This window comes from Amblyraja radiata, chromosome 18, assembly GCF_010909765.2.
Source record: "Amblyraja radiata isolate CabotCenter1 chromosome 18, sAmbRad1.1.pri, whole genome shotgun sequence".
Lineage (NCBI taxonomy): Eukaryota > Metazoa > Chordata > Chondrichthyes > Rajiformes > Rajidae > Amblyraja > Amblyraja radiata.
Window position 1 is genome coordinate 31,220,627 of NC_045973.1, and position 19,856 is coordinate 31,240,482.

General features: G+C 44.7%; 1 protein-coding gene across 2 annotated transcripts in view; it reads left to right on the forward strand.

The window, feature by feature from the left end:
* usp4 (ubiquitin specific peptidase 4) overlaps positions 1–19,856 on the forward strand; it is a 78,774-nt gene continuing 58,918 nt past the window's right edge. The window contains exon 1 of one of the 2 annotated variants that reach the window (XM_033037045.1): positions 1–304. In XM_033037045.1, coding sequence (XP_032892936.1) covers positions 216–304 — 89 coding nt within the window. In that variant the 5' untranslated portion in view covers positions 1–215. The remainder of the gene's footprint in view (positions 305–19,856) is intronic. The other variant, XM_033037046.1, reaches the window with a different exon arrangement.

A 19,856-nucleotide genomic window follows, 5' to 3' on the forward strand; every position in this document is an offset into this window, starting at 1 on the left:
CGGAAGCGCGCGCTCGCGAGCACGGAGCTCGCGGTGCATGTGGCGGAGAGGGGGTGGGGCGCGCGCCCGTGCGCGCTCGCAAGGCGGACGCAGTGGAAGCTGCCCAGGGGGAGCGAGCGTTGAAGCGATCCCAGAGTGCCCGCCGCCGCGCGTGCGCAGCTGCTGCCCCCTCCTCCTCCCTCGCCCGCCCCCACCCTCTTTTCTAAGCGACTGTAATGGCGGAAGGCGGCGTTCCGGATCTGGAGAGCCAGAAGAACGAGATCGGAAACTTGCTGAAGACGGCGCCTGTGAAAGGAGATGCGTGGTGAGTGTTTGGGAAAAGGAGAGTGGGAGGGTTTGGCGGGGCGAAGGGTGAAGGAGGGTTGGATCTCTGAGGACGGTGGCTGGCTGGCCAGCCGGCCGGCCGGGTGTGTGAGGGTGAAGGCGGCCGACGAGGCCCTCCCGGGATTGCGGGGAGGGGGATATTAAGGAAGAGTAAAGTTGGGCCAACTGAAGATGCTGGCGAACACGGGACGGAAGAGAATTACAGACAAGATAATCTGCCCAGAACCGGTGATAAACCTCACAGAGGAAACAGTTCCAAACAGGCTGGGCCAAAGACTCGGATTATACTTCCACTTCCTAACTCTCTCAGTTCATAGCTCATTGGGGTGTGCCTCTGGATTTACCTCTTGGATGAGGATTTCTGCATCCATCCTTTCAGACAGCGATCCTCTTTGCTCTGAAACTTCTGCTCATGTCCAAACTCTCTGGTTATGAATCTCTTTAAAGGATTGAATGTTTCCTGTTCGTCCATCATCTCCAGGTTAGGGCATTATGTGCAGAAGGAGAGCTCCAGATTTGTTCATTCTGTGTAGCTCGTTTCTTAAAAAACTACATTATTTTTATTAAACCATGATTCCACCCGTTTTTGTTGGAAAACGTTGTGTTCTTTTGAAAGTTTCTGTTTGATCATTCAGATTGTTGAGGTACCTATTCTATCTGGATCTACTGTCATCACAAGCCGAAGGCTGACAGTAAATACAGATAGAATGGTGGCTTTTTGACTAACACGATTGGAGTAACAATTGGTCTTGAGTTTTATTTTCGGAGTTTCTAGTCAAGTTCAGGTATGAAGTTTTCAAAATAAATATTGTGTCTTAAAGTTCAATCCTTAGAGGGATGTATATAACGTTTTATATCTTCTTTTGAACTAGGGTGTCAAAATTATTCTGTGTGTTATTTAAACATCTAATTTTCTTAGTAGTCAGTTTAATAATTTGACAGCATTTATAAGGATGTAAGTACATAAGGATGTAGGTTCTGTTAAAATAATTCATTGAGTTTAGGTAGAGCTCGAGAGGAAGTTCTTAGCCAGTTTAAAATTCCAAATGTATTCAAGAACTAGTAAAAATGTTGCCCCTAGCTGATCCAGCTATTCTTTTGTCAGAATTAAATCCACTCAAAGTGTTTGCTGTTGCAGTACTTTTGTTTTTGTGCAGTATATAGGCTGGCAGATTTTAAGTGCGTGTCAATTCTGGAACGTTTGTTCTTGAGAAAGGAATACTAAAACAGCATTGTGTCTGTAAATCCTATATGAAAACTCTTATTAATCTTTCAGAAGGTGTGGGGCAGATAATGAGTATATTGTTTGTAAAGTGCAGTCTGAGGGCATTGCTGTACTCCTGGCAGCTGTCTCTTTGCTCGTTAAGGTGAGGACATCCACACGGGACTACAATGTTTTTCCAGGTTTATCAGCCATTGTCGATAAACAACTCCCATGGCACGGTTAGAAGCAGATCGAGTTGCTGTGCCAAAATAGGCACTTCAGCTCCAGAAAAGCACTTCTGTCACTAGTAATTCATTGACAATTAACTGGTCGTTCATGTCAAATGTAGGTATGCTCAGTCTCAGCAAAAGAGCATGGAGCAAAATTTACGGACTGTATAAGGGGTGCAGTAATTCCGTAAATCTGCATAAATGTGAATCTAAAGCACAGAATTGAAACATAATTATGTATATGACACAATACAGCCTTGTGTACTTTTGTTTTAATACTGAACCACTTGCTGATAGGTGCCATTCTATAACTGGCAGTTCTGCTTCTGAGTGACTTCAATGATACTTTATTGTTACATGTACCTAGGTACAGTGAAAAGCTTTGTTTTGCATACAACCCAGTAAAATACAGCAGACCTCAGCTACACAGTACACAAGAGTCACCTCGTTTCTTGTGCCAGGACTTCAAATCACCAGAGAGAAACTTGAGCATAAATTCTAGGTTTGAATGTTGAGTGAATTTATTATCAGGTTCATCTTTAAAATCTTGGCGGTTCGCTTGCACGTCCTCCAACCTCATCTACTGTATCCACTGTTCCAGCTGTGGACTCCGCTATGTCGGCGAGACCAAGCACAGGTCGAAAATCATTTCGCTGAACACCTCCGCTCAGTCCCCCTAGGCCTACGTGATCTCCTGGTTACTAAACACTTTAACTCCCCCTCCCATTCTCATGCTGACCTTAAATTCTGCCCTGGGCCTTTTCCACTGTCAAAAGTGAGGCCCAACACAAATTGGAGGAACAGCACCTCATACTTCACTTGAACAGCTTATGACCCAGTGGTATGAATATTGATTTTTCTATCTTCAAATAACCCTTCCTTTCCCTCTCCATCCCTCCCCATGCTAGGACTCCAACTAGTTCTTCTGTCCTCCTGATTAAATATTACTGATTATATGCCTTATTGTCACCTTCCCCTCCGTTAACAATGAACCATTCTACATTTCCTCATCTGCTTTGACCTGTCGTTTTCATACCTCACCCGTCCATTTCGCTAGATTCCACCTCACCTGACTGAAGAAGGGTCTTGACCCGAAATGTCACCCATTCCTTTTCTCCAGAGATGCTGCCTGTCCCGCTGAGTTACTCCAGCATTTTACGTCTATCTTCAGTGTAAACCAGCATCTGCAGTTCCTTCCTGCACTTTAAAATCTTGCTCTTTTGTGACGCTTGTTTAAATACAATGGAGCAGATAATCTGCACGAAAATGAAATTGTTTCCAGTAATTCATACACCTGGCCTGATCAAAGCTTGAGAGCCCTTTAGAAGCATGTGCATGTGAACATCTATTTTTTTTCTTCATGACTATGTGTTACATGGTCAGGTTTTGAGGGATATGGGCCAACGCAGGCAATTGGGACTAGTGTAGATGGGGCATGTTGGTCGTGTGGGCAAGTTGGGCTGAAGGGTCTGTTTCCACACTGTATGACACTATGATGAGATTACTACTTTGCTGAACTCTTGCGCTTCATCCACTGTGGCATCCTGGATCTCCTAGTTGCCAACTATTTTAATTCCCTTTCCCATTCCCACACTGATTTGCCCGTGCTCTGCCAAGATGAGTCCAAACGCAATCAAGAGAAACAGCGTATCATATTTTGTCTTGGTAGCATACAACCCAAAAGCATGAACTTTAAATTCTCTAATTTCAGGTAATCGGCACTCCGGTTCTCCTCTTCTCTGACCTTTCTCATGCTCCTTTTTCTACCTAACCCCTCCTCCCATCTCCTATCACCCTGTTTCTTCTTCCTCCTCCCCCATACAGTGCCCTCCAATATGTTGGGACAAAGACCCAATATTGCCAGATTTTATTAAAGGGTATTTTTATACATTTTGGTTTCACCATGTAGAAATTACAGCTGCGTTTGTACATAGTCCCCCCATTTCAGGGCACCATAATGTTTGGGACACATGGCTTCACAGGCGTTTGTAATTGCTCAGGTGTGTTTAATTGCCTCCCTAATGCAGGTATAAGAGAACTCTCGGCACCTAGTCTTTCCTCCAGTTTTCCATCACATTTGGAAACTTTTATTGCTGTTTATCAACACGACGACCAAAGTTGTGCCAATGAAAGTCAAAGAAGACTGAGAACCAAGAATAAAACTGTCAGAGACATCAGCCAAACCTTAGGCTTGCCAAAATTAACTGTTTGGAACATCATTAAGATGAAAGAGCACTGATGAGCTTGCTAACCGCAAAGGGACTCGAAGACCTCCAGTGCTGATGATAGAAGAATTCTCTCTAATAAAGAAATATCCCCAAACACCTGTCCGTCAGATCAGAAACACTCTTCATGGGTCAGGTGTGGATTTGTCTGCAGAATACTTCATGAACAGAAACACATCAGCTACACTGCAAGATACAAACCACTGGTTAGCCGCAAAAATAGGATGGCCGGGTTACAATTTGCCAACAAGTACTTAAAAGAGCAACCACAGTTCTGGAAAAAGGTTTTGTGGACAGATGAGATGAAGATTAACTTATATCAGAGTGATGGCAAGAGCAAAGTATGGAGAGATGGAACTGCCCAAGATCCAAAGCATACCACCTCATCTGTGAAACTGTGGTGGGGGTGTTATGGCCTGGGCATGTATGGCTACTGAAGGTACTGGCTCACTTATCTTCATTAATGATACAAATGCTGATGGAAGTAGCATAATGAATTCTGAAGTGAAAAGACACATTTTATCTGCTCAAGTTCAAACAAATACCTCAAAACGCATTGGCCTGCGGTTCATTCTACAGCAAGACAATGATCGCAAAAATACTGCTAAAGCAACAAAGGAATTTTTCAAAGCTAAAAAATGATCAAATCTTGAGTGGCCAAGTCAATCACCTGATCGGAACCCAATTGAGCATGCCTTTTATATGCTGAAGAGAAAACTGAAGGGGACTAACCCCCAAAACAAGCATAAGCTAAAGATGGGTGCAATGCAGGCCTAGCAGAGCATCAGCAGATAAGACACCCAGCAACTGGTGATGTCCATGAATCGCAGACTTCAAGCGGTCATTGCATGCAAAGGATATGCAACAAAATACAAAAAATGACTACTTTCATTTACATGACATTGCTGTGTCCCAAACATTATGGTGCCCTGAAATAAACACTGCTCTAATTTCTACATGGTGAAACCAAAATGTATAAAAATAGGCTTTATTAAAATCTGACAATGTGCACTTTAACCACATGTGATCTTTTCTATTACAAATCTGAAATTGTGGCGTACAGAGGCAAATAAATAAATGATGGATCTTTGTCCCAAACATTATGGAGAGCACTGTATATGTGTACATGGGTTCCCCATATCTCATTCCCCCTCCATCCCACTGTTCAACCCTCCCCTAGCTCTGTTCCAATCTGATATTATCCATTGTTTAGTTTGATTCTTTACCTTTTCCTGTCAGATTCCAGAATCTGCAACCGTTTGTTCTCTACTTATCACCTTCCATCCTCCCCTTTCTGTCCTGACTTGCCAATCAATCCCTCCTCGTCTGTATCCTGCTGTCAATTGCTTGTGCTTGCCCCACCCCTCCCCCAACTCTTTACACTGACTACTTCCCCTTTTCTCTTTCGGTTTGGTGAATGGTCTCAACCCGACATGTCAACTGGCCATTTCCCTCCATAGATGCAACCTGACCAACTGAGTTCCTAAGTTACTCTCCTTATGTTGCTCTGCTATTCTTAACTATTTAGCGCATTCTTCACTACTTCCAATTTGCTCTTATCCGATGCTGTCTTGCAATAGTACATGCCACAAAATAATAGTGCATCCCTCTGTTTGACTACAGGGAGATATTGGAAAAATGCGCATGTGCGGAATTTCCTAACACAAAAATCTTTTGAATAACAAACCTGTTGACTATTTTTCAAGGAGAATTTAACATTTCTTTTTCTTCTTTTCCCTACTATCCAATCCCTAACCTGTACCGATCAAATCTATATGAAAGGAAATAATCAGGAAAAAAGCAACAAAATTATCAGCAGCATGGGGAGCATTTTTGGAAAGAGAAATTAGGTTAATGGTTGAGATTAAGATCTGTAGGATCTGCTGATCCACCTTAGAAAGCAACCGGTCAGGATGCATCACAACCCTGGAGAACATGGTTAGATGATGTTTTGGGTCCAGACCCTTCATTCTGAAACATAGTCTATCTGTATTCTGCCTGACCCACATTTACTGCAGCATTTTGTGTCTTCCCTCTGAAGTTCCTTGTTTTGATATTTCCTTTATTTTTTCAGCTGGTCTCTCCTCGACAAGGTTTTTGAATGTATCATCATCCAATTAAAACCATATTCTCTATAATTCCCCCTCGGGACTTTTAGCCTACAACATTGGGATACTTGTATTTACAGATAATGAACAAACGCTTACAGCAGAATTATTGACCACATTTGCTCTTCTGCACCTATGCATTTCATGCTGCAAGGTCTCCTCAATCAATCAAATCAGTTTTATTTGTCACATTGCACATAAAGTGCAAGTGAAATGATTTTGCCAGCAGTGGTACAATGATAAAGAACACCCAAAACACACTAAAAATTTAACACAAACATCCACTACAGCATTTATCACTTTGAGCTGTCTTGCTCATTAAGACATTGTGGTACAATAATGCTACAAGTTTTAATTTTTTTTGTAACAGAAACTTCTTGTCCTACAATTTAAAAAAGATTGTGCTTTGTACTTTCTGAAGCAAAATACTACCAATGTATCCATCAAAGTCTGTGAGGGCACATACTTAATACATTTTACAATGAAGATATGAACACGCTGGTTATTGTAAGTTGTGAACATCCTTGATTGTCACAATGTGTGCTGGAGCATGAATTTCAACGTTATAATACATATTTGTTACATCAGATTCCACGGTTCTCTTGGGTCCGAGGCATTATAATGTGGTGCATATCTTTTCTTTTAGTTTTAATTTGTGTAATGTGAAAGAAATTGGGTAACGTTTCTTCTCGCCACTGTTTATCAGAAATGGCGAAATATCTTTAAAAATAAATTCCTCCCAGATTATAGTCCAATAAAAACTGGACTTCCAGACATGCTGACAGCTTTGAAATTAAGACCACGCTTCTGTGCAATTACTTAAGAGAACTTGCATCATATCAGCTTTCTCCCACTTAGTAAATATTTACACTGCATTTAGTGGCATTCATATGAATATTCATTTGCATTAGGAGCCATGCCATAATATATTTCTGTAAGAAAATATTGAAGCGTTGTAACTAAATGTGAACAAGTTCATTTTGGGTAGAGCGACGTTGGAGGAACTCAGCGGGTGAGGCAGCATCTATGGAGAGAAGGAATAGGCGACGTTTTGAGTAGAGACCCTTCTTCACAACTGAAGAAGGGTCTCTACTCAAAACGTCGCCTATTCCTTCTCTCCATAGATGCTGCCTCACCCGCTGAGTTTCTCCAACATTTTTGTCTACCTTCAGTTTTTCCAGCATCTACAGTTCTTTCTTAAAGAAAAAGTTCATTTTGGGTGTTTGCTCATTTTTGCACACTACGAAGAAAAATTATTTGGCTGCGAGTACCATAAACAAAATCTGTTTATTGCCCATTACCCTAGTGTTCCCATGCATCCACCACCTTTGTCTGTCTTGGTGACAAAAGTCAGGAATTTCATCAATGCTGGTTATTAAACCTGGGGATTTACCACAGCTCACCCTATTGACATCATTCTTTCAAGTCAATCTACCATGTCAGTTTCTTTCTCAATGTCGACATAGTCAATTACATATATAAAACAGTTTAAAAACTTGCAGAACGAGTGCATATCTTCAGGGCTCTCATTTAACTTTTTTTCCCTGTTGCCAGCCGGGCAACCGTGGCAGCTTTTTAGGTTGCCAAATGACAGTTTAGGTGGTCATTTAAGACGGTTTGCATGACGCGTGCGACAATGTGCTCGGACGAAGTGTGTAGTTACCAGTTGGAATTATGCTTAATGAAACATTCACATATTATTTCTGCTTCAAATAAAGTCACAAACTAAACATATTCACTAATCAAAACATATATACCACAATGACATGCAGCAAAATTATAATACAGTATCTCAACTCTTTTTACACGTTGCAATTAATGCAATTTCTATTAGTTCTTTCCACTTCCAAACAAAAATATGGTTGGATTATTCAGCGTATGATCAACCTGTGTCAATAAATCCTGGACCATGGTAACATATATGTTTAACCATGCACACTACAGATTGATGCAAGCATGTTTTCTGTGAAGGACTGAAAATTACCATGACATGGCCATAGCATGGGTCGTTATTGCTATTGGTACAGAAATACTCTCGCTTCCCACATAATTTATCCATAACAAAATATACAGGTTACAAGGAAATTTCTAAAGGCATTTTATGATAATAGCTGTTAAAACCGACTATACCCATCTGACTGGTTAAACATTACACTAACAGACAAGAGATGGCCAAAGAACATAACTGCAGCAAATGTTCTTTTGGTAATATGTTTAAAGGTGTCAAAACGCCACATTACCGGACATTCAGATTAGATGTATGTGTTGTGAACGGCAATGAAGGTACCCAGTTTGAACGCACCAAATTTAAAAAAAATAATTGATAAACGCTGTTTCCATCATTCCCACTTCAGAATTAACGTTAAAATTTCAACTGAAATATCTTCTGACCAAATTTGTGATGTATATGACCGACTGTAGAAATAAAACCTGGATAAATCCAACATATAGTTGTGAATGTTGCTTATAAATAACTACAGTACTGATACTTCAAATTAAGAGCATTGATTTGCCGTTAAAATGAATTCTGTAATAACGTGTCAACGGTAGCAGTGACAATCGAACACTGCGGTTTTAATGTTTCACATGTTTACAATTTAATTAATCCATCTTTATGGACTAAAACAAATAATAACATTGGGAATTAAAACACATTTGATTGCATTCCATTATCAAACATGGTCAATGTTCGCTCTGAAGACATTTCCAGCACAATAGGGTCAGGGGGTGTGTGAATCAGTGCGGGTGGGGGGGGGGGGTTGAGAAGGCAATCGGTGCGGTATGGATGGATTGAGGCAGGTGAATTAGTACGTGTTGGTTGGAATATGTAAACTTGTGAGGGGAGAGCACGGGGGGTGTCAGTGGTGTTGAATGGGGGGGATCAGTACAGGATGAATTGGGGGTCAGTACAGGATGAATGGGAGTAGTCAAAAATGTTGGAGAAACTCAGCGGGTGAGGCCGCATCTATGGAGCGAAGGAAATACAACGTTTCGGGTCGAGACCCTTCTTCAGACTGCTCCCCCCATTCTTCTTGAATGGGGGGTTCGGTACAGGATGGATGGGGGGGGGGGGAGATCAGCGCAGGATGAAGGGGGGGGGGAATCAGTACAGGATGAATGGGGGGGGGGGGTCAGTACAGTGTGGATCGGAGGGTCTGTGCAGGATGAATGGGGGATCACGACAGAATGAATGAGGGGATCAGTACAGGATGAATGGGGGGTATCAGTACAGGATGAATGGGTGGATCAGTACAGGATGAATGGGGGGTTCAGTAAAAGATGAATGGGGGGTTCAGTAAAAGATGAATGGGGGATCAGTAAAAGTTGAATGGGGGATCAGTAAAAGATGAATGGGGGATCAGTACAGGATGAATGAGGGGATCAGTTTAGGATGAATGAGGGGATCAGTTTAGGATGAATGAGGGGATCAGTTTAGGATGAATGAGGGGATCAGTACAGGATGAATGAGGGGATCAGTACAGGATGAATGAGGGGATCAGTACAGGATGAATGGGGGGTTCAGTTAAAGATGAATGGGGGATCAGTAAAAGTTGAATGGGGGATCAGTAAAAGATGAATGGGGGATCAGTATAGGATGAATTGGGGATCAGTACAGGATGAATGAGGGGATCAGTTTAGGATGAATGAGGGGATCTGTACTGATCCCCTCATTCACCCTGTACTGATCCCCTCATTCATCCTGTACTGATCCCCTCATTCATCCTGCACTGATCCCCTCATTCATCCTGTACTGATCCCCTCGTTCATCCTGTACTGATCCCCTCATTCATCCTGCACTGATCCCCTCATTCATCCTGTACTGATCCCCTCGTTCATCCTGTACTGATCCCCTCATTCATCCTGCACTGATCCTCTCATTCATCCTGTACTGATCCCCTCATTCATCCTGTACTGATCCCCTCATTCATCTTGTACTGATCCCCTCATTCATCCTGCACTGATCCCCTCATTCATCCTGCACTGATCCCCTCATTCATCCTGCACTGATCCCCTCATTCATCTTGTACTGATCCCCTCATTCATCCTGTACTGGATGAATGAGGGGATCAGTACAGGATGAATGAGGGGATCAGTACAAGATGAATGAGGGGATCAGTGCAGGATGAATGAGGGGATCAGTGCAGGATGAATGAGGGGATCAGTACAGGATGAATGGAGGAGAAGTGCAGGATGGATGGGAAGGAGGGTCAGTACAGGATGAATTGCGGGACCAGTGTAGAATGGATGGGTGGGTGGCAGGAGAATCAATGCGAGGTGGATAGGGTGATCAACGCAGGATGAATAGATTGGGGGAAGATGGGGAGGGGAGCACAGGGGATGTCAGTGAGGATTGAATAGAGGGCATAAAGGGGATCAGTGCAGGATGGAGAGGGGTCCCAAGGTAAGGGGGGGGGGTGGAGGGGGGGCGTACAAGAGAGAGAGAGAGATGGTGGGGAGGAAGGAAGGTCAGCGCTCCTCGGACAATATCGCCCCGCTGCCTTGGCCGTCCCTGTCCACCGGCAGGTGAGGTGGTTGGGATCTCCTCACCACCGCCTCCCCTCCTCCGCCACCCAACAGAAAGGTGTGGGACCAAGCTGCTTCAGACGGCGGAAGGAGGCCTCCCCCTCCCTCCCGGCCCCGGCGTGCGGGAGGATTTGTTTTGAAAGCGCCGTTGGCGGATTTGCCAGCAGCGGCCGCTATCAGGGCGGGCAGGGTGCAGGAGGAGATGGAGCCGCTGTTGCGGCTGCTGCTGCTGCTGTGCGGGGCCAGTCATTCGCTCCGACCCTATGTCACCCTGCACGTAGTATCTTTGCCCTGCAATACAGCCGTCGCCGACATGAAAAGTCATGTTTCTTTTTTCCAGAGATGCTGCCTGACCCGCGGAGTTACTCCAGTTTTTTGTGTCAATCTTCGGTATAAACCAGTATCTGCAGTGCCAAGCCGGGCAAAATGACTTGGCGTTTAGGTTGCCCGGCGGCACTTTGGGTGGTCAATGTGTGTTTTTTTGTAAACCATCACCTGCAGTTCCTTGTGTCTCCATACCTATCAGCATGTTCTTCTATTTATTGTACCTTAATGTATTCCTTCAGCATTCACTTAATGGACCATTGCAGTTCATTTAAACAATATATGCAACTACATTTACATTCTGACCATTCATCTTCTTTTCTGGATTTATTGTTGAAATATCTTCTCTATGTTTTATTAAATGCCCTTCAATCAAATCAGTTCTCAGATTTTGCAGTTACATAAAAAAAGGCCCATGGTAGGCTGCTCTGGAGAATCGCATGGGATCTAAGGAGAGATAGCTGAATGGATGGAAAATTGGCTTCATGGATGGAAGCAGAGGGTGATGGTGGGGATTGTTTCTCGGACTGGAGGCCTGTGACTCGTGATGTGCCTCAGGGTTCTGTGCTGGTCCTGTTACTCTTTGTTATCTACATCAAGTAGATAAGGTTGTCAAAAATGCTTTTGGTACATGTGGTTAAAATGCGCATTGTCAGATTTTAATAAAGACCATTTTTATACATTTTCGTTTCACCATGTAGAAATTACAGCAGTGTTTATACATTGTCCCTCCCATTTCAGGGCACCATAATGTTTGGGACACAGCAATGTCATGTAAATGAAAGTAATCATTTTTAGTATTTTCTTGTATATCCTTTACATGCAAAGACTGCTTGAAGTCTGTGATTCATGGACATCACCAGTTGCTGAATGTCTTCTCTGGTGATGCTCTGCCAGGCCTGTACTGCAGCCATCTTTAGTTTAGCCTCTGTATTTCTTGCAGTCATCTTGCAGTGTAGCCTCTATTTCTGTTCATGGAATTTTCTGCGGACAGTGGTCATTGACAAACCTGACTCCTGAAGAGTGTTTCTGATCTGTCGGACAGGTGTTTGGCGGTTTATAATAAAGAATATTGAGAATTCTTCTGTCATCAGCTGTGGAGGGCTTCCTTGGCCTGCCATTCCCTTTGCGATTAGTAAGCTCACCAGTGCTCTCTTTCTTCTTAATGATGTTCCAAACAGTTGATTTTGCTAAGCCTAAGGATTGGCTGATGTCTTTCTAACAGTTCTTGTTTCTCACTCATAATGACTTCTTTGACTTTCATTGGCACAACTTTCGTCCTGATGTTGATAAACAGCAATAAAAGTTTCCAATGGTGATAGAAAGACTGGAGGAAAGAGTAGTTGCTGAGAGCTCTCTTATACCTGCATTAAGGAGGCAATTAAACACACCTTAATTGCCTCCTAAGGGAGCAATTACAAACGTCTATGAAGCCATGTGGCCAAAACATTATGGAGCCCTGAAATGGGGGCACTATGTATAAACACAGCTCTACTTTCTACAAGGTGAAACCAAAAGGTATAAAAATACCCTTTAATAAAATCTGACAATGTGCACTTTAACCACATGCAGGGCTCGAAATTAACGGTTGCCAATGGCCACCTAAAGTCCTGCCGGGCAACCTAAAAGCTGTGTCATTTTGCCCGGCTTGGCCCCCCTCTCTATCTCTCTCTCTCTCTGCCACTCTCCGTCTCCGCCCGCCGTCCGGGTCTCCATTCTCTGGCTGATACTCCTCCGCCGGCACAGCCGACCGCCTTGCACATCCGCACTGCCACGGCCAGCACATCCTCCTCTGCACATGCGCACTGCCACGGCCTGCACATCCTCCCCTGCACATACGCACTGCCACGGCCTGCACATCCCCCACCCCCATGCACATGCGTACTGCCACGGCCACTGGTCGGCGCCAGGCACTTTCTCCCTCCCTTTGCATTGTGGGAGATCTGGCCACCATTGTGATCCGGTTGCCGCCTCGCCGCGACCGCTAAAACCCAACGCAGAATCACTCCCTGGAGCTGGTAGACAAAAATGCTGGAGAAATTCAGCGGGTGAGGCAGCATCTATGGAGCGAAGGAAATAGGCGACATTTCGGGTCGAGACCCTTCTTCAGATTTATGTGGGGGTGGGGGGGGGGGGGGCAGGAAGAAGAAAGGAAGAGGCGGAGACAGTGGGCTGTGGGAGAGCTGGGAAGGGGAGGGGAAAGAAGGAGAAAGCAGGTACTACCTGAAATTGGAGAATTCAATGCTAATACCGCTGGGGTGTAAACTACCCAAGCGAAATATGAGGTGCTGCTCCTCCAATTTACAGTGGGCCTCACTCTGGCCATGGAGGAGACCCAGGACGGAAAAGAGTTGGAGCTGGAGTAACTCCCTGGAGTAACTCTTGCTTCGTGGTTTCCTAGTCCTCCAAAAATATTCCAAATGTAATTTAAACTGGAGGTGGTGGAGGGTGGACTTAAGCAAAGAAGGGTTATTGGGGAAAAAAGAGTTACCTTAAATTTAGTTGCGTCTGGTTGGGTAACTATGGTAGGGTGAAGACTATTCCATGCTTTAATTGTGCGGGGGAACTCCATGGAGCAATGGACAAGAAATTGGATGACATTTTGGGTAGAGACCCTTCTAAAACCCCCTGGGTTTAGTGTTTTTAGTTTAATTTAAAGATACAACACGGAAACAGGCACTTCGGCCCACCGAGTCCACGCCAACCACCGATCACCCGTACACTAGTTCTATCCCACATATTAACAACGTAAGTCAAGAGTGTTTTATTCTCTCACGTCCCAGTTAGAACAATGAAATCCTTACTTGCAGCAGCACAACAGAATATGTAAACATAGTACTCTTTAAACAATGTTATAAACGAGAAAACAAAACAGTGTATGTTTATGTAGATTGGTTGTTTCCTACTAACCAACTGTAGTGCTTGTTAGTAGTTGCTCCGCCTAATATGCGATTTATATTACCAAGAGCTTGCTTACGTGATTCAGTCTGAGTAGCTGTTAGGTACTGTAACATTCTGCAGACCACTGCTGTAAGTGAACTTTAATAAATGTGTGTTGTATTTTGATATATCATAAATATATAAATTCACATTAGGGGCAATTTTATTTGTGTGTGTGTGTGTGCGTATATGTGTATAATACATATACCCCCACACCAGGCACGTGCCGTCAGGGTAGGCCAAGTAGGCACTGTCTACCCTGACTAAAATTATGAAATGGCAATTGTTAAATATAAATAGTAATCGAAATCGATCTCTTAGGTAGGCATAATTCTCCGTGCCTTTCAACCGCAGCACTTGTAACACGCGAAGGTCTGTGCAGCCCACGTGTCGTCAGTGCTGCTTCTAGCCGAGAATGACAAGCGGGGCTGAAGGCAGCTGAAATTCTGCCTTTGCAGTACTGCGCATGCGCAGCAGCGCAGGTTTCTTGGCGGGTTTTTCAAATATGGATTGTCATTATTTTAAGAGTATCTTAGGAAACAAAGAGTGAAGAATGGAGTTCGTGTACCAATAACGTGGTACATACATTTCTTGATGCTTTATGTTTTTAAATACCGTATTTCCCGGGGTGGGGGGAGGTCCTTTCATATTGTTTGAGGAGTCTGGCCCGGGGTAAAGTTGCGGGGAGGGCAGGAGCGTTGTGAAGGAGGGGATCGGGACGTGCCGGGCACGGAGCCACTGCATTGTGGCCGGGGAGTAAATTAGCTCGTGTGGCCGCCGGGACCAGACAGTCCCTTCTGCCGGTCCCCGCTCACCTTGGGCAGTGCTCTCCGTCTGAAAGCCTCTCTCCTGCCGCTCACCAGCCTCATTCATGTCAGCCGTTTCCCGCAAATCCTTAAATTCCGACAGCCAGCTCAAGGGACCAATTGAGGTTACTCGGCTGTCGGAATTTAAGGATTTGCGGGAAGCGGCTGACATAAGCGAAGCCGGCGAGCAGCAGGTGAGCGATGTTCAGATGGAGAGCACTGCCAGAGGTCAGTGGACCGGCAGAAGGCGCTGAAGTGGCAGCCGGGTCCCGGCGGCCGCTCGCAGCCACCCAAGCTGCTTCCTTCCCCAGAACTGGCGGCCAGTTCTGCTGTCCGTACCCGGAGCGCTGCGGCAGCAGTGAGTGAGTCTGACATGCTCTCCTTCTCAACACTCCTGCCCTCCCCGCATCTTTAACCCCTGGCACACACTCTCCACACGCTGTGAAAGGAACCCTTCCTCAATTGGTCCCTTGAATTAGTATTGTCATTCAATAAGATAACTGATTCAACTTGATTCAACTTGATTCAAACGGATGTTCTCCCGTTTCACCATCCCTCCACCTGCCTTAATCCTCCGTCCCCCACCCATTCAGTATTTACAAAAAGAAGGAGATTTAGAAGCCCTGGGAAAATTGAATTGCTACTTATTTTTATTTTTTTTATGGAGTGAACAATCTGCGCATGCGCGGTTTAAGATTTTTATTTAAAAGCCGACTGACTGCCTACCTTGAGTAATTACTCACGGCACATGCCTGCCCCCCACACACACACACAATTTCCCTCCTGGGATTAATAAAGTTCTATTGTATAGTATCGTGTGTGGAGGAAGGAACTGCAGATGCTGGTTTAAACCAAAGATACACACAAAAAGCTGGAGTAACTCTACAGGTCAGACAGAATCTCTGGACAAAAGGAAAATATTATGTTTTGAGTTGGGTCTGAAAAAGGTTCCTGCACACCTTTGGAATGTGGTAGGAAACAAGAGCACCCGGAGAAAACCCATGCGATCAAAGGGAAAAGGAGCAAACTCCATATTCAGGATTAATTCCGGGTCTCTTGTGCCTGTTAGGGCCTGTCCCACTTTCCCGAGTTATTCACGAATTCTCTTGATTAAATGTTGCAATTTTTCTCCTCCCGACTACCTTTTTACTCGTGGACATTTTTTTGCCGTGCTGGAAAAAACGTCCCGACTTACCTGATGCCCCGAGTACCTACGGCTGACATAACGAGCCGCTACGGTATATCTACAGACTTCTATGGCCTCCTACGGACCCGTTACAAACATTCTCCGAGTTTGAATCAAGGGGAAAACTCGGGATGATTTGTGAGCAGCTCGGGAAAGTGGGACAGGCCCTTTAGGCAGCAACTTTATTTCCAATGTACTGCCCCATAGTCTTGAAATGAATGAAAGCATACAATAGCTGTAAAGGGGGACATAGCATGACTTGGAGATCTAAGACTGAAAATGGATAGGTTTTTTTTTAGTAACCAAAGTTATCAACGTATAATTTTTTGTGTGTTGGAAAACAAAATATTGTGGCACAGCTGGTAGACTTGCTGCCTCACACGCCAGAGATCTGTGTTCGATTCTGTCCTCGGGCACTGTCTGTGTTGAATTTGCACATTCTAAGCGTGTGGGTTTCATCCCACATCCCAAAGACGCATTGACTTTGTAGGTCAACTTGTCTGTAAAATTGCCCCTAATGTGCAGGGAGTGCGTGAGGAAAGTGGGATAACAGAACTTTTGTGAATGGGTGGTAGACAAAAAAGCTGGAGAAAATCAGGGTGAAGCAGCATTTATGGAGCGAAAGAACAGGCGATGTTTTGGGTCGAGACCCTTCTTCAGACTGATGTCGGGTGGGGTGGGGGGGGGGGGCAGGAAAAAGAAAGGAAGAGGCGGAAACAGTGGGCTGTCAGAGAGCTGGGAATGGGAGTGGAAGGAGGGAGAAAGCAAGGTCTACCTGAAATTGGAGAAATTGGGTAAACTACCCAAGCGAAATATGAGGTGCTGCTCCTCCAATTTACGGTGGTCCTCACTCTGGCCATGGAGGAGGCCCAGGACAGAAAGGTCGGATTTGGAATGGGAGGGGGAGTCGATGTGCTGATCCACCGGGAGATCGGGTTGGTTATTGCGAACTGAGTGGAGGTGTTGTGCAAAGCGATCGCCAAGCCTGCACTTGGTCTCACCGAGGTTGATCATACTCTGAATAATCCAACCACATTTTTGTTTGGCAGTGGAATGAAATAATAGAAATTGCATTAATTGAAGTGTAAAAAGAGTTGAGATACTGTGTTGTAATTTCGTTGCCTGTCATTGTGGTATATATCATTTCTTGATTGGTGAATATGTTTAGTTTGAGACTTTATTTGAAGTAGAAATAATATGTGAATGCTTCATTGAGCATAATTCCGACGTAACCACGCACTTCATCCGAGCACATTATCGCACGTATCATGCAAGCTGTCTTAAATGACGACGTAAACTGTCATTTGGCAACCTAAAAAGCTGCCTAGGTTGCCCGGCTGGCATCAGAGAAAAAAAGTTACGTGAGAGCCCTGCACATGTGATTTTTCTTTTCTATTACAAATCCCAAATTGTGTGATACAGTCAAATAAATAAATGATGGGTCTTTGTCCCAAACATACGGAGGGCACTGTATAAGACATTGGTGAGGCCACAATTAGAGTGTTTAGTGCTGGCACCATTATAGGAAATATGTTGTCACGCTGGAAAGGGTACATAGAAGATTTACAAGGATGTTGCCACGACTAGAGGGTCTGAGCTATAGGGAGAGGTTGAGTAGGCTGAGATTCTAATCCCTGGAGTGCAGGAGGATGAGGGGTGATCATATAGAGGTGTATAAAATCATGAGAGGAATAGATCGGGTAGATCAGCAACAACGATGAGTCGGCCTATAGGGCGGAGGTCCAGCTCCTAGCAGCATGGTGCACTGACAACAACCTGGCCCTTAACTCCAAGAAGACCAAGGAGCTCATTGTGGACTACAGAAGGTCTAGGGGTGGCACGCACACCCCCATCCATATTAACGGGACGGAGGTGGAACGTGTTTCCAGCTTCAGGTTTCTGGGAGGGATCAACATCTCTGATGACCTCTCTTGGACCCACAATACCTCAACACTGGTCAAGAAGGCTCACCAGCGTCTCTTCTTCCTGAGGAGACTAAAGAAGGTTAATCTGTCTCCTCAGATTCTGGTGAACTTCTACCGCTGCACCATCTACCGCTGCATCCTTACCAACTGTATCACAGTATGGTATGGCAACTGCTCTGTCTCCGACCGGAAAACACTGCAGAGGGTGGTAAAAACTGCCTAACGATCACCGGTTCCTCACTCCCCTCCATTGAGTCTGTCCAGAGCAAGCGATGTCTGCGAAGGGCGCGCAGCATCGTCAAGGACTGCTCTCATCCCAGTCCCAGACTGTTTACCCTCCTCCCATCCGGGACGCGCTACAGGTCTCTTTGTTGCCGGACCAGCAGGTTCAGGAACAGCTTCTTCCCTGCGGCTGTAACACAACTTAACTCTGCACCTTGGTGATTGCCAGTCACCCCCCTTCCCCCCCCCCCCCCCCCCCCCGGACACTCCTTCCCCCAGAAAAATTGCACTACTGCTACTGTATGTACATATATATATATTTTACTGTTCCATTATTCTATGTTCGCTCTTCTGGGTGAGATACTAACTGCATTTCGTTGTATCTGTACTGTACACTGCACAATGACAATAAAGATTGAATCTGAATCTGAGATGCACAGTCTCTTGCCCAGACTATGTTAAAGGAGCATGCACTGATCTACAGTAGGTGAATTGAAGACCAAAGGACATAGGTTTAAGGTGAAGGGGAAAACATTTAATAGGAATCTGGGGTAACTTTTTCACACAAAGGGTGGTGGGTGTGTGGAACAAGCTGCCATAGGAGGTAGTTGAGGCTGGGACTATCCTAATGTTTAAGAAAAAGTTAGGTACATGGACTGGACACATTTGGAGGGATATGGACCAAATGCAGGCAGGTGGGACTAGTGTAGCTGAAGGTCCTGTTTCCACACTGTATCACTCTATGACTGTAAAATCGATAGGTGACGCTTCAGGTCGGGTCTTAAAAAGGTTCCCAACTCTAAACTCACCTATCCATTTTCTCTAGAGATGTTGCCTGACCTGCTGAGTTACTCCAGCATTTTTTCTATCTTTTGCACCCAAATTAGCTGAATTACTTTTTTTTTAATGAGTTGACTGGGGAAGGATTGATGTCTACACTTAAGTAGATATTTGCTAACTTCTAATTGTTGGTCAATAAAAGCTTATCTGCCCATTCAATGTACTGGTAGTTGCAGTACGACCGGTATGAATAGGGGTATGATGTAAAAGGGCTGCCAGAGTCTGGAAACAAGCTCGTAAGGAAACGCATATTACATGTGAGGTTATCCATTTTGGTGGCAAAAACAGGAAAGCAGACTATTATCTAAAGGGTGGCCGACTAGGAAAAGGGGAGATGCAGCGAGACCTGGGTGTCATGGTACACCAGTCATTGAAAGTGGGCATGAAGGTGCAGCAGGCAGTGAAGAAAGCGAATGGTATGTTAGCTTTCATAGCAAAAGGATTTGAGTATAGGAGCAGGGAGGTTCTACTGCAGTTGTACATGGTCTTGGTGAGACCACACCTGGAGTATTGCGTACAGTTTTGGTCTCCAAATCTGAGGAAGGACATTATTGCCATAGAGGGAGTGCAGAGAAGGTTCACCAGACTGATTCCTGGTATGTCAGGACTGTCTTATGAAGAAAGACTGGATAGACTTGGTTTATACTCTCTAGAATTTAGGAGATTGAGAGGGGATCTTATAGAAACTTACAAAATTCTTAAGGGGTTGGACAGGCTAGATGCAGGAAGATTGCTCCCGATGTTGGGGAAGTCCAGGACAAGGGGTCACAGCTTAAGGATAAGGGGGAAATCCTTTAAACCCGAGATGAGAAGAACTTTTTTCACACAGAGAGTGGTGAATCTCTGGAACTCCCTGCCACAGAGGGTAGTCGAGGCCAGTTCATTGGCTATATTTAAGAGGGAGTTAGATTTGGCCCTTGTGGCTAAGGGGATCAGAGGGTATGGAGAGAAGGCAGGTACGGGATACTGAGTTGGATGATCAGCCATGATCATATTGA